The 23,141-nt window shown below is 44.0% G+C and overlaps 2 protein-coding genes across 3 annotated transcripts in view; one reads left to right on the forward strand and one right to left on the reverse strand.

Annotated features, from left to right (window-relative positions):
• Positions 1-6,768, reverse strand: part of atm (ATM serine/threonine kinase) — a 33,407-nt gene extending 26,639 nt beyond the window's left edge. The window contains exons 1-11 of one of the 2 annotated variants that reach the window (XM_080025087.1): positions 6,671-6,768; positions 6,310-6,402; positions 6,062-6,180; positions 5,776-5,921; positions 5,424-5,588; positions 5,121-5,286; positions 4,771-5,009; positions 4,224-4,393; positions 3,606-3,784; positions 582-953; positions 209-412 (exon numbers count right to left, since the gene is read on the reverse strand). In XM_080025087.1, the coding sequence (XP_079881213.1) occupies positions 209-412; positions 582-953; positions 3,606-3,784; positions 4,224-4,393; positions 4,771-5,009; positions 5,121-5,286; positions 5,424-5,588; positions 5,776-5,921; positions 6,062-6,180; positions 6,310-6,381 (1,832 nt within the window). In that variant the 5' untranslated portion in view covers positions 6,382-6,402; positions 6,671-6,768. Of the gene's footprint in view, positions 1-208; positions 413-581; positions 954-3,556; positions 3,785-4,223; positions 4,394-4,770; positions 5,010-5,120; positions 5,287-5,423; positions 5,589-5,775; positions 5,922-6,061; positions 6,181-6,309; positions 6,403-6,670 lie in introns of those variants that run through there. The other variant, XM_080025088.1, reaches the window with a different exon arrangement.
• A 393-nt stretch (positions 6,769-7,161) lies between these two features.
• npat (nuclear protein, ataxia-telangiectasia locus) lies at positions 7,162-22,120 on the forward strand. The gene is made up of 17 exons (XM_080054121.1): positions 7,162-7,310; positions 7,500-7,618; positions 7,733-7,793; positions 7,897-7,969; positions 8,108-8,148; positions 8,596-8,835; positions 9,095-9,170; positions 9,268-9,391; positions 9,877-9,968; positions 10,105-10,186; positions 10,278-10,374; positions 10,498-10,608; positions 10,766-12,088; positions 14,799-14,899; positions 14,998-15,091; positions 15,254-16,608; positions 21,388-22,120. The coding sequence occupies exons 1-17, from the start codon at positions 7,274-7,276 to the stop codon at positions 21,466-21,468; spliced, it is 4,107 nt and encodes a 1,368-aa protein (XP_079910247.1). The 5' UTR covers positions 7,162-7,273; the 3' UTR covers positions 21,469-22,120.
• The last annotated feature ends 1,021 nt before the right edge of the window (positions 22,121-23,141 follow it).

Below are 23,141 nucleotides of genomic sequence, written 5' to 3' on the forward strand. Positions count from 1 at the left end.
TTCTATATTCTGTGTCTGTTCACGCAGCACACTCATGTGCATGCCGTCTCTAACTGCAGCTTCCCATCATTTAACCATGAAAGCAGATCAGTCTCATAGTATATTACAATTCCCATCGTTGAATAAGCAAATACTTCAAAATGATCTACAGTTAAACTCTGGCAAAAAAATATCCACAGTTAACATAGAAAAGTAGTGCAGTGCCAACCTGCAAATGATGGGGTGAGGTCTGGAGCTTTCCTCCATCTCATCACTCTGATCGGTCATGAGCAGCCAGGCCACGAGGGTCTCCTTCAGGTTAGGAGAGGCAGAGCCCTCTGTGACCGCTGCATAGTCCCAGCCTGAGCTCGACATGATGCTTTTAGGGACCGGACACTTCAGCAGGGCCTGGGCTAAACAGAGAGCAGCGCTCCTGCAGATGGAGAGAAATAAAAGGGGGTTACCAGACGCAAACACAGAACATTTACCGGTAAAGCTATAGTGCCTAACTTCTGTTGCCCCCCCCATGAGCTTTTATAGCTTTAAGCAAAAATTTAAATTCAACATTACACATTAAGAAATGGCGGGCGCGGGGGACTCACTGGGACGGTTTACAGGCTGATCCAGAGAAGAGCTTCCAGAATTCTCTGTCCATGTTGATGAGTCCTCCGTGGACAATAGAGCTGAGAAGGTCCAGGCTGTGTGCCTCTGCCTGTGGTGAGCTGACCCCTCGTAGAGCCAGGGCCCACACCCGGCCCCACAGCCTGCCCAGCTCTGCCCTGTGGACCTGGGCCCTGTCCGGGTAGCGGGCCTGGCACCGGGCTACCTCCCTCAGGCAGCGCAGCACGTACAGCCCACGCTCTCCTCTCCGCTGCTCCGCCAACAGCTGGTGACACACTGAGAGTAGAGGGACCAACTCCTGGCCGGGCAACATGGACGGATACTTAGAGGCCAGCACTGCAGTGATCTGTAGCCTGGGAAGAGAAAATAAAAAGGTAAATGGTAAACGGACTTGACTTATATAGCGCTTTTTAGACGATTTTCTCAGCCCCAAAGCGCTTCACATTTCACACACACACACTCATACATCGATGGCAGTAGCTGCCATGCAAGGCGCTCTCTGAACCATCGGGAGCAATGTGAGGTTCCGTGTCTTGCCCAGAGACACTTCGACATGTGGCTGATAGGCGGGGGATCGAACCTCCAACCCTGCAATCCGGTGGACGACTGCCCTACTGACTTCGCGACTGCCTCCCCAAAAAAGGAGAGAGAGAGATAGATCTTCACATGATCCTTCATCTTGAGGGGGTCAATTAAGAAGCTATTTTGTGTTTTTTTTATCAAACACAAAGTTAAATCAACAGAGGTCAAGTAATTAAAACCTATGTTCACCTAAAGAAAAGTCCCTCTAAAACCTAAGATTTTGTTCAATACAACCTCCAAAAAACACGCGGTTTTCTGAAAAACTACACAGAATGTCAGCGTTTACTAAATTCTTTATTTCGCAGCCATTGTACTAGATCAGGGGTCGGCAACCCGTGGCTCCGGAGCCACGTGTGGCTCTTTCATCCTTCTGTTGTGGCTCCCTGTGACTTTGTTCATTTTAAAATATAATTCTGAATTTGAAGATTATGGTAAACTTGTAACATTTAAATAAAAAGTTTTTAATATTTTTATCGCGGCCCCGAGAGCAGTCGCTGGAGACAGGGGAACCACGGTGCACTCGTGCGTTGCGGTGCTTGAGACCGAGTCCAAGAGCCGATCCTCTTGGACTCGGTCCAAGACTTCAGAGGGACGGGTGGGAAAGCGTACAGGAGTGTGTTCGGCCACGGTCTGTGAGCGAACGCATCCACCCCGAGCGGGGGATTGTCCTTCGCGCTGAGAGAGAACCATAGCGCGCACTGTGTGTTCTCCCGTGTGGAGAATAGGTCGACTTCCGCCTTCCCAAACTCGCTCCATATCTGATTGATCAGATCGTGGTGCAGAGTCCAGTCTCCTGGCCCCCCACTCGACATTATGTCTGCCCCTCTGTTTAGGACACCGGGGATGTACACTGCTCTGATGGAGAGCAAGTGTGTGTGCGTCCAGCATAACGTCTCGCTATGCTCAGCTGCTGCGCTGAGCGCACGCCCCCTTGGCGATTGATGTATGCTGCTGTCGCCTTGTTGTCCGTGCGAATCATTACATGTTGATTTGTTAACATTGGGGCAAAGTGTTGGATTACTTTCCACACAGTGAGAAACTCCAATGCGTTTATATGCATGATCACGGGGGCAGGCCAAGCGCCGCCCACTACGTGAGACTCGCAGGTTCCTCCCCAGCCCGACAGAGATGCATCCGTGAACACCGAGATGTGTGACGTTGCTCTGCCCAGCGGCACCCCTCTCGTGAGGGTTAGGGGATCGCCCTATGGGGGAATGGACACTTTGCGCCACCGTTGGCGCACTGGGTCGATGCGCAGGCGAGAAAACCATAGGTTAAATGCAACATAGTATAGTTTTTTGTACATAGCATACAGGTTATATGTATATATATATATACACATATGTAACATACCCTCGGGAATGTAATGGTAAAAAGACGCACGTAGTCCGGGCATTTTGGCTGAACAGCCTGGGCGCGGTTACTCCCTGTATTACGGGAGCCAGTAGGTTTATGACGCTAATAAAGGGGGAGCGTCATGTCAATATGGCAGCTACCTGGGTTTGTAAACAGTGCCGGGACTCGGCAGCGTGCGGGGAAGCCGATCCGTTGCACACAGAACTCGGGCTGGGCCGGTGCGTTCGGGCTCGGGAGGCACTTGTTGACGCCAGTTCCCTGCAAACTTACTGCAAGGAAGAGATGCTATGTCACTGTTTTCCCTGTCCATATGATACAAATTAAAGGAGTATATGATGTACACTTGACTTGCCTTTATTACTAGGCTACTAGATGCTTAAAGTCCCGGGTGTTACATTTGGCGCTGTGAACAGGGTCACATTTTTTTTTTTTTCGTTTTTTTTTGAGGCAAGTCAAGTGTACATCATATACTCCTTTAATTTGTATCATATGGACAGGGAAAACAGTGACATAGCATCTCTTCCTTGCAGTAAGTTTGCAGGGAACTGGCGTCAACAAGTGCCTCCCGAGCCCGAACGCACCGGCCCAGCCCGAGTTCTGTGTGCAACGGATCGGCTTCCCCGCACGCTGCCGAGTCCCGGCACTGTTTACAAACCCAGGTAGCTGCCATATTGACATGACGCTCCCCCTTTATTAGCGTCATGAACCTACTGGCTCCCGTAATACAGGGAGTAACCGCGCCCATGATGTACACTTGACTTGCCTTTATTACTAGGCTACTAGATGCTTAAAGTCCCGGGTGTTACACATATATATGATGTCAAAATGGGTTGTGGCTCCGAGTGCTTTCTTTTTATTGGGAGGCGGTCCCAAATAGCTCTTTGAGTAGAAAAGGTTGCCGACCCCTGTACTAGATGGAGACATTAAATAAAATATCTCATCCGGTTTTATAAGGTATATATACACGCAAACGTTGCATCTGCTCTATATGGGCTAAGTGGCCATACTCAGTACTTACTTAGCTTAAAGATTTTCTTATATTGATCGTTGTCATGTCATTTTCATACCATGGGATGACGTCAAAGTCATTATGTTGAGGCTGCAGGTGGTCCCGGAGGACCTCCCAGCCCATTTCGATGCGCCGTCTCTTGCTGGCTGTTCCATGCGTGGGACTGCCCATGTTGGTGGCTCTGAGGGAGGCCTGGGTCACCTCCAAGACATGGGCGTCACTGTCGTCAGTAAACAGCTACACACAGGAAACAACAGAATCGACGTCGTCAAGAGAGATAATTCTTTTAGAAGTGTCAAGCATTTTATATTGGCTAAAAATAGCTCAAATTGGATAGTCAAGAGTCAAAGTCAGTTTTATTGTCGATTTCTGCAATATGTGCAAGACAGACATATGGTGTAATAAGTACAAAAGGATCAAATGAGATAAGATGAAATAAGTAATATATACAATAAATACATTCTAAATAGTGGTAAGGCAAAACAAAACGGTATTAAGAAAAAGTACATAAATTGAAATGTTCAACATGAGGAACATGATTTATAACGTGTGCAATATGCAGTAAATTGAAAGTGTACATTATATATAATAGTATATTTAATATATTTGATATATAAGTACATAAACAGTTGTAGAAAGATAAATCTGTGATTTTCAATGTGAAACTCCCTTTTACCTGGTGGCAGATGTCGGCTGTGAGCTCAATGAGATTGTCTTGGACAGCTATGTGTCGTGTCCCTGTCACGTACTTCCCTCTGCTGCCTATTTGGCTAATTTCTCTGATTAAGGCCTCGTACAGGCTGTACAGCAGACTCCGCCACTTGCCCCAGTCCTCAGCATGAGCGCCTACAATACGAGAGAGGGGACAACTAGTTATATTGGCTGTTTGCTTAAGGACATATGACAAAATGATTTAGTTCACTAAAGGTAGAGTCAGCAATTCTGGAGAACGTTTTTAGTCAAAATCAGTGAATATCTCCTCACAATCCACTACCTGTCCGTACTGTTTGTGCATGGAAAAGAAATCTGGTGTTATTACACAGCCTCCAGAATCGCTGACTCCATCTTTAACTTCAAACCGTGAGTTTTACATTATTGCCAACATTTACTGCCTGGTTATTATTACTGGTTTTTCGTTAACTACATAATATAAAATTGTTTTAAACTGTATAAAAAAAACAACCAACAACAAAGCATGTATACCCGGGTAAAGATCCCTGTACCTGTATCCTGCGTCTTGGCTCCTTTGGGGTGATGGGCACACATTTGCAGGTTAAAGAACTCCACGATCTCCTCTTTGAGAGCCGCACTGGGCCTCATATCCGCCCAGACATACAGTAGGGACGGCAGCAGCTCCTCTCCCAGGTGACACAGCCTCATCCGACAGTTCATGGCCGCCGACCTCGAGAAAATGTTCAGAGCCGACACCAGGTGCTCCAGGACAGACAAATGTTTCTCCTGCCTGATAGGATCCAAAAGAAAAAGCAATAAGTGCCTCGTGTTTGCGTTTAACGTTAACATTAACATTATGCTCGCTGCAAATTTAGGATGATGCATGGCATTAAGTCTTCACCTGGCATTTAGTAGCGCTTTGGAGAAAAAGCTGAAGAGAGCGTTGGTGAATCCATTGGTCTGCATACAGCAGCCCTGCACCGCCGTGTGGACCACCCTGCTCACCATAACACGGTTGATCGACTTGAACGAAGAGTTGAAGAAGCCACAGTACAAGTCCAAAAGACCTTGGTATCACAAACACAAACAGAAGGGGAGTCAGTAAAATGATCAAGCGAGATGGTATTACAATATCGGACAATGGTTTTATCATGTTATTTAATTTACTGAAAATATATATTGGTCAAATAAATACTCCACTGACTGTGCCACTGGTCTGAAGTGATTTCACACCAGTACTTGCGGACAGAGAGGATGTCCTTCAAAAGGAGGCTGGTGTAATCTTCTCCGTAGGTTGAACTGCTGTATGAGTTCTGCAGGACGTCCATCACATGTTTCAGCAGATCACTGCACTTTAGACAAGGCCTGCCTGCAGAGAGAGACACACAGAGACACACACACAATAACTACATGCTGATAAATGAGTCAGGTGAAGAGATGAAAGATATCATTTAAACATTTGCACCAAAATAAAAACTTTCCTTAGTGTAATATGTGATCATCTGGGATAAAGTTATATAACACACTGTTGGTTCTTGAAGAGAGAGTGTCCTTACGTTTGTTTGCACAGCGAATGAAGTATTTGATCAGGCTGCACAATGTTGACATCTTATTCTTCCGGCTGGCCAGCGTAACCGATGTGACGTTGGTTTTGCGTGATTGCAAGCTTTCCGTTTCCCTCTGGACGTAACGCTGCAGAAATCTGACATGGAAAAAGCAAAGGATAAAAGGTGCATTCATGTTGCACACAAATTGAAATAAAACATTAATCTAAATGTAAAAAGCCATCATATGCAGTTCATTGTTAAGTACAGTATGTCACATTTGCAAAGGCAGACTAACCTAAAAACAGCATCCCATGTGAGTTGCTTGGAACCTTTAGTTTTAGGTCCGGAGTTGCGATCCAGCTCCTGCACAACCTCTGTTGATCGAATGAGGCATCTGAAGCGGTCGGCTTCTTTCTGCAGGCGTTTGAGAGAAGACGTTAGAGTATAGGATTTACACTGCACTCACTGGGCCAACTGGGCCAACTAGGCCTAAGGCTTGGTTCTTTTCATTGATAGACACTGTTCATGTGCAGCTGAGATTACCTTCCTCTCTGTAGATTTGTCACTCTCCAGCCCCCTGCAGCAGACCAGCAGTTCAGTAAGAGCCAGACTCATTGTGCTTCACAGTGGATCTACCTGCCAGGACAGAGTGTTGACAAGAAAAAGGATTAGCTTTAGTCCACTTTATCCCTTCACTACATCCCATAGCAAAGGTATACAACCATTGAAATGAATTGACAGTTTGAGCAGCCACCAGTGTGAACCCAACTACTGCAATTCACTCAGATATCCAGCCCGGATGTGTGGACGAGCAACACAACAACAGTGCATAACTAGATCTTCACTGACAATCGTCCATTCAAAACCTCAGTTACGATCTGTTGCTCTTAATCTGTTCACTGACCTCTTCTGAATGCGCAGATTTTAGATACGGAGCTCTCTCAAGCACAGGTGCAGATGATAACTTTGTGGCTGCAATGCTCCTGACAACTTTTCCACTTAAACATGAAACCAGCACGCACGTACACGCAAACCACGCAGGAAATTCCCGCCCCGGCAGCAGCAGGAGAGAGGCGACGTCACTTCCTGGTTATGGCTGGAACCCAGTGTGTACGGTGACTTTAGTGCCGACGCTGAAAACAAACTTTACTACCATGCCTGTTGCTATACTATTACATTGATGAATAGTACTTACAAGTCGTACGCGGTCCATCGCAGTAATATGTATGCATATCGCGTGTGAGGTGTAGTGTATAGCTTCACGTTTCGCATTGGTCTACAACTACCACAATTCCAATCGGCAGAGTAATCGAGAAACTTCCGGGTTATGTGAGCTTGAGTTCCCCGCCTTTTGAGTAAGCAGCAGTGTCCTCGGGACGTCGCCTTCACAATAATACTACTGACGGTTGTTTTCATTTGACGTTCTATAACGGTTTTCTGAAAGACTTCCCTGAACATGTAGTTGCCTCCTCAACGCTAGTACCTGTATATCAACCGATAGGGAGCCATGTTGCTGCCGTCCGACGTCGCACGGCTTGTTTTGGGTAAGTCTGCAAAGATGTAGCTGCAGCGTTAGCAGACAATGATAGGCTACTTAACTGTAAACAAGCGGCTTGAGGCTTACAAGGGCCGACTACAAACGGTAGACATGCAGTGTGTTTGACGTTAACAAGCCGTTTGCCTTCACAGCTTTTTCTATGTAACTGAATGTTTGCTAAATGTCCTTCCCAAAGGCTACCTCCAAGAAGAGGGGCTGTCCGCTTCAACCCAAGCTTTCATTCACGAGAGCCCGAACCTGAAAGAGTACGCAGACCACACCATAGGAGATGGTACTATTCCTGCCTGTGTGTTTGTAAGTGTGCCCTTTTCCCCTCTCTGGCAGGCCATCTTTCTGAGATTTGAGAAGTGAATGTCATGCGCACAGAGGTGATTCATTGTTTGTTTATCTTCCCCAACCCACACACAGTCTATCTTTGGGAAAGGCCTAACAACCATCTTAAACGAGTATGTGTCTGCCAAAACAAAAGGTGAGATATCAGACATTGTCCCCATTGCAAAACGCAACATTTATATCATGTTCACGTTCATGTTTTGTGCTATGTTGATGGCCATTTAAAAAAAAATCAACAGAATCTTGTCATGAGGTGCCAGCCATGATGACTTCGCTGTGGAAAAAGCTGGATTTTACACTCAACCAGATCAAGTAATGAGTTTCAGGTTTTATTTATTGAAGGACTGCAAGTATTTGAAGTCTTCAACTAAAATCAAATGTTTTCTGCTGAATGCTGACGTTGATTTTATTAATTAATATTGTCCCATTTTCTTCTATCTCTGTCCATAGATCATTGCAGAACTCCCCGGCTATATCGGCATGTCAAAGAAGTAAGTTGATTATTATTTTTTTCCACTTAAATGTAATATTACATTTTTTATTCTTACTAAAATCTTTGCTGAACGATAAAGTACATTACCGGTACACAAACCAATAGAGTACAAACACGTAGCACTTGTTCCCATAGTTGTTGTTTTTATCAAGACCCACCCAATAAGTAGACCTAGCTCTTTACATTTAGGTATAATGATTTCTACTTTTTCAAATGTATTTGTGGAAATGCATTTAAAGTTGTAAAGTCATTTCAGATACTGTCAAGATGAAATCTGACTTCCCTTTCCCCTCAAATAAACTCATGAAATGTGAATAAAAATAGACGTGCATACACATAGCTTACATGCAACTTATCAGCATCACCATATGGATTAAGCTGTCTTGAGGGCTCCAGGTTTATACATAGGGCGGGCCTTTTATTTACCAGCCTCTGTCCATTGCAGCACGATCACGCGTTGCAGTAGCAAACATGGCCAGACAGCGGGTCCTGGCTGTGGCTTCATCCAGTGGTGTCGGCTGCTCATCCGTTTCTGAATCCAGTGCCCTCATCAGCCCCGCACACTCCTCCCACAGCATGCTAGGCCACTCCACTCCTGTGAGCTACACCTCCACGCACACCCGACTGACTACTGGGGGCACACACCAGCAGATCCAAGATGTCAGCCGTGTTCTAAATACGCCTAGTCAGTATCACACACTACACTACTCTGTATATATTTTAAGTAATTGAGTGTGCAAAGATGAATAATTCCATCTGCTAACTGTGTATTTTTGATGCCTTGAAAAAGTCCTTAGCGTTCTCCATTTTGTGTAGGGCTCTTCTTGAGAGATTAAGTACACTCTATTAGCCCCTTTGTGTTTTGTCATGCTTGCGAGCTATCATCATTTAATCATCAAAGACAGTTGTTTTTTTTAATGTGTGACATAATATGTCCATTACAGGGGATTCACCTGTACAGATAATTATTTCAGAAAATCGTCTAAGTCAAGGACCAATGTCTCCTGGGCGACGGAAATGGTAAGAATGAATATTATTGCTTTATTACAGTTATTGTCAGATGGTCTGTGTTGTTCTACTTCTGACTGACATTGTCAATTATTTGTGCTGCCTTCAGGGACACCCCGAAGAAGAGGGGTGGTGCTCAGAGTGGACCCGCCGGCCCTGGCAGATGTGCCACGGCTGCCAGTAGCCTCAACACAGAACCCCAACCTGAAGAAGCTGGCGACGAGAACTTTCCTGTGAGTAGATCTGTATGTTTGGTGTTTACTTAACACTGACATTTTGAACAAACGAGAAGCATTTTAACTAGTACAATAATCGTTTGTAGCATATTAAGGCTCAGTTTCCTGTATTACCCTCTTTAGGGAATACTTTTTTTGGTGTTATGTTGGGAATGACGATATACTCCCAAGACAAGGAGCAATACTGAAATTTGAAAGAATTTCATCTGGTTTCATTTGGCTTGTCTGCAGCAGGTCTTGATACGTATGGTCCTGTCTAATATTGATAAAATGTAGTAAGTAAAAGCAGTATAAGGAACTGCTGTTTCCCACACTTGGGGGTCTCTGTGACTTGAGAACATTCCCCAAACGTGTGTTGCAACTTGCCAGAAGCATTAAGTGATAGAACAACATCATGGCATGCTCTCTTGAATGTGCTCCGCTTTAATTAGATTCACGATTCATAATTTTTGTGACACCATATCACATTCTAATCTCCACAGCAACTGGTGATACAAAATGCACGTGACAAGATATTGGGGGACAGATCGTTACAAGAGAAGCTTGCTGAAAACATCAACAAAATCCTCTCCAGGTAAGTGTGGAGTTGGAAGTCTGCATCGCCTTACTGAGAATATATTAAGTTGTCGTGATAGAAAGTGGTGACATGACTGCATGCATGTTATAACGTGGCTTTACTATTTTCTCTTCTGTTTCATCTCGAATATTAGTGATCCAACGCCCCAAACACCGAAGGCATCTTCCAGTACGGTGGAGGAAGACCCGTCTATAGATGAAATCCTAGGATTACAGGTGCTGTAATGCTGTGAATACTAAAGTACATTAAGTGGCTTATGTTCCCTGTACGTGGTTGCTTTATTTCTTGATATATCCTCTTGTACAGGGGGAAATCCATATGAGTGACGATGCCATCCATGACATTTTGGAGCAAACAGAGTCTGACCCAGCTTTCCAGGCTCTCTTTGACCTTTTTGAATACAGTAAGAACACGTTCACCTTTTCGTTTAAGTTTGTTGTAGGTCAGAATCACATATATTTTCAATTGTATATGATAGCATAGTGGAATACCATCTCATAACTTCAATACTCATTTGTATTTGCAGATAAAACTAGATTGGCGGATGAAGAACCAGGAGATGGAGATATTAGCAGTAGTCCAGAAGACTCTGCTGGGCCTTCATCTACAGTCAGGCCCCTTCAGATCCATGGTCCAGGTATTCTTACAATTTAATACAAGTTTTTATAAGAAGAGACACATCTTCACTTTTTGATTATTGTCCTGTGCCTTTGTGTGCGCGTGCCTTAAATCAGTCCGTTATATTTTTTGTTTACATCTAAACATAACTTTGCACTTTCGGTTTTGTTTCTCAGGAACAACACACACAGATGCTAATGCTTTGGATACAATACCAATGACCGTGAAGATAAAATCTGGAACAGAACGCAAGACCAGAAAGTCCACTGCTCCCACCTTGTTGAAGAAAACGGTTCTTGGCTCCAGCGGCCGAGGAAATCGAGTTGAAAACAGTTTAGCCAGATTGTTAGTGGGCCACGGTGTCTCGCCTCTTGCAGCGGACTCGAACAGAAAAGAAAAGCCCTCGCTCCACAATAGCGCTGTTTTTGTAACGCCAATGGACATTGATGAACCGTTGCATACACCTCCCCCTCCTTCAGACAGTATGGCCACTGAGGGGCCTGCCGCCAAGGAAAGTACCTTCACTGCCACTGTTCCTTCGTCAGGAGCCTCATTCGCTGCAACATTTGCCTCTAATGTTAACAAAAAACAGGAGAGTAGAGAAGCACAAGGACCTAACGGGCAGCTTTTTACAGCCCCCTCTTCAACCCTCTTGACTATTCATCCTGCTTTTATGTCTCCTGTACAACTTGGACTGAACAACGCCCAATTAACGCAGACAGCTGACCCAGCTCGTATGTCCATCACAAGCAGTGGGGGACAAGTTCAGCCAGTCTTTTCTCTCATTGTTACACCAGAATCTGCCTCTTCCACATCTGCTACGGTTACAACTGTGCCTGCCTTGTCCTCATCCATGTCCACTGCTGCGGGGTTCACAGCAACACCTGCCTCCCTAGCAACTGTTTCTACCTCTGCTGTACTTAAAGCCACATCGGCGTCCTCCTCATTTTGTGTCCCAGTTTGCCCAGAGTCTGATACTCCAAGCACCAATCCAAGCAAGACTGCAGCTGATTCCAATATAGTTTCTTTGAATATCATCATCAGCGATAGCCAAGATGAGAATTCCTCCAGCGACACAGCCTTGAACCAGGCCATTTCTAGCATTTCCGGCGACAAGATACCAACTATCTATCTTTCCTCTCCAGCCAAGACCCCCACGGGCACAGTCACAACAAAAGCCAACTTGGATGAGGTGGCACTGGCGGTGAGTGGCTTACAAAGCTCTGAGGCGTGTGCAAGTCCTATCAGCAGTAGGGCGGGGGCTTTAGTCTCATCCCCATTACCAGTGACCTCACAGGCCCAGCCAAACTACATCATTCAGCTGCCCCTGGACACCACTAACCCTGCTCTCCGTGGAGCCACTGCCAGCTATTTCCTTTATACTGAACCTTCAACTACAGATGCTCAAACCAGACAGGTGCTACTGTCTGCTGGTGTGTCAAAAGGACAGCCTTTGACCACTAACCAGTATGGGGGGACCACGCCAACTCGCTCGAAAGGTAAGAGACAAAAACCTACCACATTGGACCATCTTTGATCGACAAGTAGTTTTTACTAAAATGCTTTCACACAGTAGTTAAAGGAATACTTCACCCATATGGAACCAGCGTTCTATCATTATAAAATAACTATTAATATAATGAATTAGGTTTTTCTTCCCTCAGTCTTCCCTTAGTCTTCCCTTGGCCCAGCTGTCCTGTTAATCCTAACCCTTACTGTGATGTCACAGTAAGGAAACTGTAGGGTTAGACAGTGAGACCATAAACACTCTTTTTGCCTTTTCTCAGGCTAAGATGATCCGATTTCAATTTGTTTTGCACATTTATACTAAATAGGATCTCTGAGTTCAATACGCCTTCATATTCCGGTGAAGTAGGCCTTTAAGGTGGGAGGCCTGTGTTGTCTAGGCAGCCGCTCAAACTATAAGGTGCTGCAGGAAACCCTACACAACTAGTTAAGTACGGGTCCCCAGTGTAACTGGGGATCCGTAATTATTACTCTCCACCATACTTATTCTTCTGACTTCTGACTTCTGACTTCTTATTCTGCCTCAAATTTCTAGCTGCTTCTCCTCCTACACCGTTACACGCAGACATGCAAAAATTTCACACAACGTGCGTCCCCACCCCACGGGGTGTGCTATTATACAGTTTTTTGAATTTCCGCTAGGGGGCGCTGTTATGAAGTCCCGACTGAAAAAACTTTGAGAGGCCACGCCCCGCACGCCGTAACTCCGATTGACTTGAAATTTCTCACACAGGTGTATGTTAGGGTGCTCTACAAAAAAGCCTCTGGGACCATAAAAATTCTTCAGGGAATATTTCCCGCTAATTAGCATAAAGTGAAAAACAGCGTGTTATTCAGAACTTTCTGACATTTGACTGTATCAACACCAAATTTCTTGTGAAGCCCCGGGGGACTACAATAAACATACCCGTAAAAGATTAGTAGGACAACTTGAAAAACATGGCCGCCATTGACCAAAACGTTTACGCAGGGGCGGGGCATAATAACACGTTGGCCATAACTCCTTAACCATAGGTCCTATCATCATGAAACTTGCTGGGTATGTGCAGAAGTCATGTGGTAGCATGTCCATCGAAGCATATCGAGATTAACCCAAAGGGGGCGCCACAAATGGGCGGGGCTTAATAACACGATGGCCATAACTCCTTAACCGTAGGTCCTTTCATCATCAAACTTGCTGGGTATGTGCAGAAGTCATGTAGTAGTATGTCCTTCTAAGCTTATCGCGATTTAACCATAGGGGGCGCCACAAGGGCGGGGCCTATCCACAAATTGGCTATAACTCCTTAACAATAGGTTCTATCATCATCAAACTTGCTGGGTGAGTGCAGAAGTCATGTGGTAGCATGTCCCTCGAAGCTTATCGCGATTAACCCATAGGGGGCGCCACAGGGGCGGGGCCTATCCACAAATTGGCCATAACTCCTTAACCATAGGTCCTATCATCATCAAACTTGCTGGGTGTGTGCAGAAGTCATGTGGTAGCATGTCCCTTGAAGCTTATCGCGATTAACCCGTAGGGGGCGCCACAGGGGCGGGGCCTATCCACAAATTGGCCATAACTCCTTAACCATAGGTCCTATCATCATGAAACTTGCTGGGTATGTGCAGAAGTCATGTAGTAGCATGTCCCTTGAAGCTTATCGCGATTAACCCATAGGGGGCGCCACAAAAGTCACCCGACTCCGATTGACTTGAAATTGATTGCACATGTACAGCTCATGGTGCTCTACAATATAGCCTCTCAGAATTTTTTTGTAATTTCCGCTAGGGGGCGCTATAATTAAACCCAGACTGAAGAAAGTTTGAGAGGCCACGCCCCGCACACCGTAAGTCCGATTGACTTGAGATTTCTCACACAGGTGTATGTTACGGTGATCTACAAAAAAGCCTCTTGGACCATAAAAGTCAACCTGGAAATATTTTCGGCTAATTAGCATACACTGAAAAACAGGGTTTTAACAACAACTTTTTCCAGTTTTACTCTATCGACACCAAATTTCTCACAAAGGCTCGGGGGACTATGTCGCACGTCTGCGAAAAATATCAGTAGGATAGCTTGGAAAACATGGCCGCCATTGACTAAAACGTTTACGCAGGGGCGGGGCTTAATTACAAATTGGCCGTAACTCGTTGCCCGTAGGTCCTATCGTCGTGAAACTCGCAGGATACGTGCGGAAGACGTGCGGTGGCGTGGCCCTCTAAGCTCGTCGAGGTTAACCCACAGGGGGCGCCACAAATGCGAAAACCGTCATTCGCCGATGCAATGTTTGCCGGGCCATGCCCCTTTCCCCCCGACTCCGATCGACTCGTCGTTTGTCGGACGCGCGCGGCCCGCGTCGCTCTACGGTAAAGCCTCTGGGACCGCGGGGGTCGGCCGTGATTTTTTTCCTTCCCCGATTCGCGCGGGGGCGGCCCGTACTTTCCAAATCTCCGCGGGATTTCTAGTTCTAATGTAATATTTTAAATACAGTAATATATTCATTGTATATCTGCACAAAGTTTGTCCCCGCCTACTTATTTCAGACCAAATGTTTCACTACATACGCTTATGATGTGTTGGTTTTTTGTTTTGTTTATATTTTGTAGTTCATTCTCCATCGTCCTACATGCCCATTACATATCTTTACTAGTCGTATTATATATTTTATTATTTTAATAAATATGTGATTTCATGTGCAGGGCCAGCACTCATCTTGCCATCACCTGTTAGGCCTATGATGCTTCCTGTTTCTGTGATGGGGCAAAATACTCTGGGGAAGGTCCAGATGCTTTCCAATCAGGTAATGTAGCTCTATCAAGGTGAAAGGAAAAAAGCAACTCGACTACAAGCTACAGATAATTGGCAACAGTAAAAACAATTATGTTGTTATACTTACAGCTTGTTGCCATAACAAACCCAGTGCCGGTACAGCAGTCTGAAATTGTCAAACCCAAACCTTCAACAGTGGCAATCAAACAGTCTACAACTGCAGGTAAGTTCCGGGTAAACCTAGAACGGTGTTACCTGCTAGTTAGGGGTATATTATAATGGTTAAACATTTCCTAATATCCTTTTACTTTGTAACTAGAAAATGGCCTTCGTGTTTGCTTTATGAAATGTTTTAATGCCACTGCCTCATTTCTCTGAATTCCAGGCGCTGGGCAACATCTGGTTGGGAAGTTGGTTCAACCTGTGTCTGCTGCTGAGAAGACAGGCGACCTACTGAGTACAGCACAGGGTCCAAGTCACAAGAGAATTTTATTTTTCGAACCTTCTGCAGAAGTTCAACCACAAGCTGCTAAAACCACCATTCCTCTATCTACAAATCAACCTTCAACGAGTTCCGTCCAGCTGACTGGGAAAGACATCGCACCGTCTGTCACTCGGACAAAGCCTGCTATCATGGCTGGCAACAAGCCCAAGAGGAGGGTACATCCTGTCAGATGCTCATCAACAGATACCCAGCCTGGAGGAGGCTTCTCCAAGGAGGCAGAGAAGTCCATGCCCCCACAACTGCGCCAGAAAGATCCAGTTAAAAAGAACTCTGGCAAACAAGATCAAACTGTAAATAACCAAGAGCATCAAAGTGCAAGTACGAGCAGGGTTGCTGCCTCACAGACTGAGCTTTTGAAAAAGTCAGAATCGGGAAGAAGATCAAAGTCTATTGACGGGAAACACAATCATGATAAGGATCGCGACAGAGCGAAAGCGAAAGACTCTAGTAACTCTAGGTCGTCGTCGTCTGATTCTACAGCCAGATCAGGAACTAGAAAGGACAAAGAGGAAAGCAGCAGGAAAGAACTTGCAGAAAAGGCTTCGGCCAAATCACGTGAGGGACGTGCGGAGAAGAGAACTCCCTCTCTGGAGGTGCCAAATGTGACCGCTAACAAGGAGAATGAAATGAAGGGTAGTAGCGTCATGCCAGAGCAGCAACAGCCCTCAGCACCTTCGTCGTCAGCATCAAGAGACTTCAGTCCTCCTGCGGTCGCCCAGCCTACATCTTCTTCTCAGTCCAAGGCTACAAAAGCCCCCTCCAAGACCAGTTCTCTAGCCAAACAGGCAGCGGAGATGCTGCATGACATCCAGGGGCACAACTCTCCTTCCACCCCAATCAAGAGGTCTGGAGCGGGTAGTTCGGAACTTAGTCTCCCCCTGACTCCTGGGTCCTGCTTCAACCAGGAGGAGCCCGCTGACTGTCTCAGGACCCCTTCCAGACAGAAGAAGGCCAGAGAGGGAGAGGGAACTCCCAGGCTTCTGCTAGCTCCCAACACCCCGGATGTGCCCACCTGCAGCCCAGCCAGTGAGGCCGGCAGTGAAAGCAGCATCAACATGGCGGCACACACGCTCATGATCCTTTCCCGAGCCGCCATAGCCAGGACGGGCACTCCTCTGAAGGACAGTTTGCGTCAGAAGGACCTAGGAGAAAAGTCGCCCGCGAGCATCAAGAACTCTAAGAAACGCAAGCCGTCTTCTTCACCCACAGCCAGCCCGCCTGCAAAGAAAGACCGGGTGAGTAACAACAAGTATTGACAAATCAGTAGATATTTAAAATGTGTTAAGTTGTCAAAATGATCCCTGTTTTTTTGTGATAGACAAGTTCTGCCATAGCAGTTTTCTGTTTTCAGATTCATATGCCCTAAGAAGTACATCCACAACTAAAATGATTTTCATTATTGATAAATGATCTACAAATTATCAGGAACATCTCCAGGGGCCTCATTTATAAAGCTTTGTGTGGGATTCACGTGGAAGCTAGCGTACGGAGGAAATGTAGGATGTACATGCAAACAAAAATATTCGGATTTATAAAACAGTTCGCACTCATGTCCTACGCCTGTTTCCCTTTATAAATCACAATCAACTCTAAATGTGGCGCAGCCTTTGCGGGCTTCACGTAACGCCCATTTTTAACCATACATAGTGGCAATCGCCGACTGAAAGGGAAATGGAAAAATAGACTCCACACGGTGTGGATCACTGCGGTCACGACGAAGTACCCGTTGGAGAAGTGGCGACCAGGGAAAATATAGTTTGCTGGCACACTGTGAGCGTAAAGGCGTCAGAGGGCAGACTGTGGCGATCACTGTGAACGCTGTGGCCGAAATAAAAATAAGCGATCCGCAGGGGCGGATCTAGAAAAATATTCATGGGGTGGCAGGAGACTTTAAGGGGTGGCAACCTGTGTCAGATGTATACAGTATGCCGATTTAATTAAAGCCATATCAATATTTACTTGGGAAAGCCCCCACATTTAGATATGTTGACTAAATATCATTATACTTAATGTATTGTGGCAGAAGTGAAGCCTTAAATTTAAACATAAAAGGTGTCAGACAAAATTTTAAAGATTATTATTATTATTATTATTATTATTATTACAGAATAATTACTACATTACCTGCCTCAGAACAAACACTTGAACTAATACACCAGTAGGGGGCATGGGGTTCAAAATCTATACAAAGAGAGCTGCAATAAGTACTTTAGTTAACAGTAAGTCTCTGGTATGTGTCTGAGAGATATTCCCAGATCTCAATCATCAGTCTAACTTGAGCTCAAATATCAGTTTATTCAAAGATTCTAATATTTTACATACAATACAGATACAATCATTCATATAAATATTGTGTGGCATTTTCCTGTGTTTGGTCACAAACAGTGACCTGTTAAACACACATAAACATTCAGGTCCAGCAGTCGATCTGGCGAATGACAGAAAGAAAGTGCTACAGTTCAAGGATACTGGGGGAAAAAATTACAACTAACTTCCATTCTTATTTAGCTTATTTTTCAATAAATACTACTGTTTTAGGTTAAACAGAATCTTGTTGTTGTCTAAAACAAAGTGACCAATATTCATGGGATGTTACAGTGTATTTGCATGAACACAAAATAGCCTAGTCTCCTATCACAAGGTCACTATGAGCCACATTACATATTCAAAAACAGTGACGTTGGAACTATTTTCTTGTGGGGGGGGGGGGGGGGGGGTGCTGTAAATGGGAACAGGTTCAGTAATGTCCAACACAGAAGTAGGCCTACTGGTTATTATGAGCAATTGATAAGCACAACCTAACACTTTAATTAAAAATAGTGTGATAAGAATTAGGAAGAATCCTTATACAAAGGCCTATAGATAAAATTAAACAAAATAATTAATGAATTTCAAGGGTGAAGGTTGTGATTAAACCTTGGTTTGGGACACATTTTAATTAGGGGTGTGGGGGTGCCCCCCCAGAAATTTTTGAACATTCAACAACACTTCATTTCCTGCATTCTGGTGAATTTGTTTACATCAAGTTTATGTAAAGTAATTGACAATATTTAGGTTCACGGTGACAAAAATAGAAAATACAATGCAGTAATATCATGCATTCTGTATTGCTTTCAAATATTTATTCTCCTGTATTGTTGAAATTGGTTTAGACTGTAAGGCAAGGCAAGGCAAGTTTATTTATATAGCACAATTCAGACACAAGGCCACTCAAAGTGCTTTACAGGGGCAAGATTAGAATACATAAAACACATTATAAAACATTTAAAAGCTGTAAAAAAAAAAAAGGAGTTATTTTTCATGTCTATCATTGAGAATGTAGTGGCTGGTGGTATTTTACTTGCCTGCAATCTTAAAATATTTAAAAATAATAAAGTGCAAAATGAGGTTTTAATCCTCATTTACTTTTAAGATACTAGTAGTGACTGAGTGTACAGAGGGAGGAAGAGAGCTTTATGGATAATTTTGCTTTTTGATTTGTGAGAGTGATCATCGCTGACTTAAGACTGTCTGCTCCATGAGGCTCGAGCCCATCAGCTGAGCCAACAGCTGTCCGACAGGGAGATGAACAATGAAACTGAAACTGATCCCCTGGATCTGACATAAAAGTGGATGCAAAAAAGTGCATATCCTCACACAGCAGTGTTTGTGCCACGAGCGGGGGACACTGAGACCCCCCATGAGATACAGATTCGGAGAATATCTCCCGGGGCAGTAACAGGCGGCGGAAGGTTAATAATACACTTCACAGTCCCTTTCAAAACACAGTAACGGCGTGCATAAAGAAAAAACACATAGATAAAACAGACTAAAAGCCATAATAATAATTAATAATAATTGCTTGGATTTATATAGCGCCTTTCATGATACTCAAAGCGCTTTACAGGGTTCCAGACAATTCGTTCACACACAGTCATACCGGTGGTGGTAAACTACCATAGTAGCCACAGCTGCCCTGGGGCAGACTGACAGAAGCGAGGCTGCCATTCAGCGCCATCGGCCCCTCCGACCACCACCTCAAACATACAGCAGTCATACACATTCACACGAGGCAAGGTGGTTGAAGTGTCTTGCCCAGGGACACAACGACCATGACACAAGTGGCCGGGCTGGGATCGAACCGCCAACCCTAGGATCATTGGCCAACCAGCTTAACCACCTGAGCCACAGTCGCCCCCAAAGCCATGAAAAATTAGTACAATTAATATGTGATGTACAGTAGGCTTATGATTAATGTATGGAACTGTGCACTCCTGTCTGCCTGACTGAGGCATCGAGAATAGCGTAAGTGTAAAACTAATAGGCTGTATTCCATCTCAATATAATCAGAATTAATTCAATAACATGCAGATAGGTTATTGTTTAATAACTGCAGAGCATATTCGAACGTTGTTTTTGTTGCACTCATATCTCCGTTTGTAGGCTATTTATAATATCCTAATTAGTTTTTTTTTGTGGTATGACTCCATTGAAAATTCCGTGGAGGCATTTGTTTATTAGTTGTAAAAATTGCTTCATCCGTTTTGCAAAGGAACTCCCAATATTTGATAGACCTACATGGCTTATAATAGGCCTATCTGGATTCATTTTACACAAACACATTCGTTCTCGCACTTCATACATGTGCCAACGGAGTCGCCGTTTCTCCTTTCTCCACTTTCTGTGCGTACGCATGGGTCAGAGTTTGCGTGGAGGACCGCACATCTTCCCGTCAAGTTTGGTTTTTATAAATCTCAATATGTGCTTAGAAAGTAGCGTGCGCCCTCTTTTGGGCGTACGCCACGTTTGTAAATCAGGCCCCAGGTGAGGTCTTCAAATGGTTTATTTAGTCTAAAAAAAAAAGATATTCAATTTACTATACTATCCATCATTTTTGTAAGAAAAGCTGCAAATCCTCACATTTCGAAAGCTGGAACAAGGGACTTTTTGATAATTTTGATTGAAAAGAAGACAAACGCCTCATTAATAATCAAGAAAGTTACCTATTAATTTTCTGTTGATCAATTAATTGACTTGGATGCCTTGGTGGTGTAGCTGTAATTAGAAGACAATACAACTCCAACTAAGCTACTGTATTACACTCTCGCTCTGGTTCTCTTAAGGCCAGGACACACCAGTCCGACTACCCGAAAATGGAGACTGCCGATTCAGGGAGCTCCAGTCTTCCCGTCGCGGCCGAAAAAGTGCAAAGAACAACACACCAAACCGACTGCTGACTTTCCGTACACTCTGCGCTTGCGCGGGACGTAATGTCTCCATAACAGCAGGCGGCGCTAATCTGTATTGTGGCCCGAAAAAATACGGAAGCCGGAAATGATGGGACGGCTCTCTAGACCATAAACATAGATAGAAATACGTATTTATATTTATGGACCATAAAGAGCACCATTTTTAGCAGAGAGTGTCGAGCATGGTGTCGAGCAGTCAACAAGGGTTGATGCATGTGAGTACTCGCTGAACGAAACAAACAAACACCTTAAATCGATGGCTAACTGTTGTTAGCTGTTTGTGCTACCCGCCTCACTTCCGGGCTTCACTGATTCGCTAGCCCTCCACAAATCAAATTGCTCCAACTGAAAGACTGCCCGCCACCGATTGAACGGCTCAAAAGAAGCCCGACGACATCTATGACGACCGATTTCACGGCACACACCAAACGGATTCATGTCCCCGACTCTACGACGGCGATTATCGGGCCGGTGTGTCCTGGCCTTTAAGCGCTCTAGTAATAATATGCCTGAGTGTCTGATATGTCATAAAGAGACCACAGTACAGGATACACCCTTTTAAAGACAATTGGAAACATTTACAACTATAAGGTACCCTTTAGGTGTTAATGTGTCTCTCTGGCGGGATGTGTTAATCCTATAATAGAATTGCACTCATTCTGGCACTCTGCCCAGAGTGCCAGAAACATGGCCTTAACTCTGGTGCCAACATCAGGCTAACCTTTATATGTATTGCTCCACTCTCTATTTTGCCTCAAATTCTGACTTTTGGTTTTAAATCTACAGGAAAGGAAGAAACTGGTTGATTGCTTTCCCCATGACCTGGATGTGGATAAATTCCTGTCTTCACTTCACTATGATGAGTGAAACCGGACAAACCAACAGGAAAGGACTTCCACATAACTACCTGCTTCGGTTACTATCCAGGAATAGAACAAGCCATCTGCTGAACCAGTGCCTATGGTCTCTATTAGTAAACTTGCCTGAGACCTTATGAGCTCCAATGTCTCCTTTAGCCAATCAGGGACTTTGATATGGTTGATTTGTTTCCAGTGTGGGTGATTTGTATAAGATTTGCAGCCAAGGCACTTTCTTTTTTTTTCCTCATTCTCACTTCTGTTTTAATCATCATGGTTTTGTCCAACGACACAACTAACTCATATTTGTTTTTGGGCTCTTTGACATAATGTGTGCATGTTGTTAAATGGGTTACTCAAAGCATTTCCTGGTCAATATTTGACTCCACTTGGATAAATCCTGCTAATAACTGATATGCTGGTATGTAAAAAATAAATAAAAATCAGTTTTGAAATATGTCTGTACCAGGAGGTTTAGTAACACAGAATTAAGAACTCTCATTGATTTTAGTTTTTAATGTTAAGAATATTTTATTGAAAAATAAAGTTATGTGAAGATTATATTTCTTGTCCTACACATACATTTTTGTTGTTTGTAGAATAATACACACTCGGTGTGGAAATGGCTGCAACTGTTAAACTGTTTGCATATTTAAGCTTGAATCCTTGTAATAAAACAAAGTAACTGTCTTGTGTGTTTCCTCAGTGTATACACATTGGCCAAGTTGCTCTGCACATCTAAAACTAGAGACTCTATTTGGCATCACAACACACATTTGTCAATGATGATAGATGGGATGTCACTATCCCTGCGTTCCAATACCCATCCTTCCCTACTATTTAGTATGCCAGAAAAAGATTTAGGATGTTCCAATCTTGTATATACTATCTGTTGTCCCAATACGTGCACGTCAATTGTATGTTGAAAATACATAAATGCCCGAGTAACTCAAATAGCATTTTGGAGTATTCATATTTATTCTTGACATTTCTCCACATAATTAAATGTAAATAATTATAAATGTTCCTTATCTGATTTTTTTTTATTTTCTTTGGTGGCCCTAATACTCTTCCGTACGTCAGTATGTAGTGGAGTAAAAAGAAAAAGTATGTGATTTGGAACACAGGCTAAGTGTCTGTGTGCTTTAAAGGATTCATGCCTAATTACATATTCTGTAGCATTGCAGATTGTGTGAGGTCAAGTGTCCTTAAGGGGGTGAAACGTTTTTCTCAGTTAGACTGTCCTGACCCCTGAAGGACAGACACAGGGACTGAGCAACAATTTAAAGACTTGTTTCTAGATAGAGGCCATTTAAATCTGATTTTTTTTTTTTTAAACTACATGACTCAAGCTGAAAATAACCGATTCCCCTTTAACTTTGGACTATTCCTTTATATTTTCATGAAGATGTAAACGTGTTGTAACTATCTGGTTAAATAGAGTACGATTGCAAGTCAGGGGTTACAGTCATGGGTTCCACTGTTGCGAATTGTCACAATTTGCTGGCAAATCTGGCAACCTCCGATTGGCCCATAAAACGCAACTTACGGAAATACGTATGTACTTCAATTTCACAATAAAGGTATCTCGTTTAAGAGTTGACCCTTATCATTTGGAGGGTGAGATGAGAAAATGTTTTGTTTGGGATGTTTTTTGTTTCTACGTTTATTTAGTTGTTTATT

The sequence above is a fragment of the Ammodytes marinus genome (assembly GCF_949987685.1).
Source record: "Ammodytes marinus genome assembly, chromosome: 3".
Lineage (NCBI taxonomy): Eukaryota > Metazoa > Chordata > Actinopteri > Uranoscopiformes > Ammodytidae > Ammodytes > Ammodytes marinus.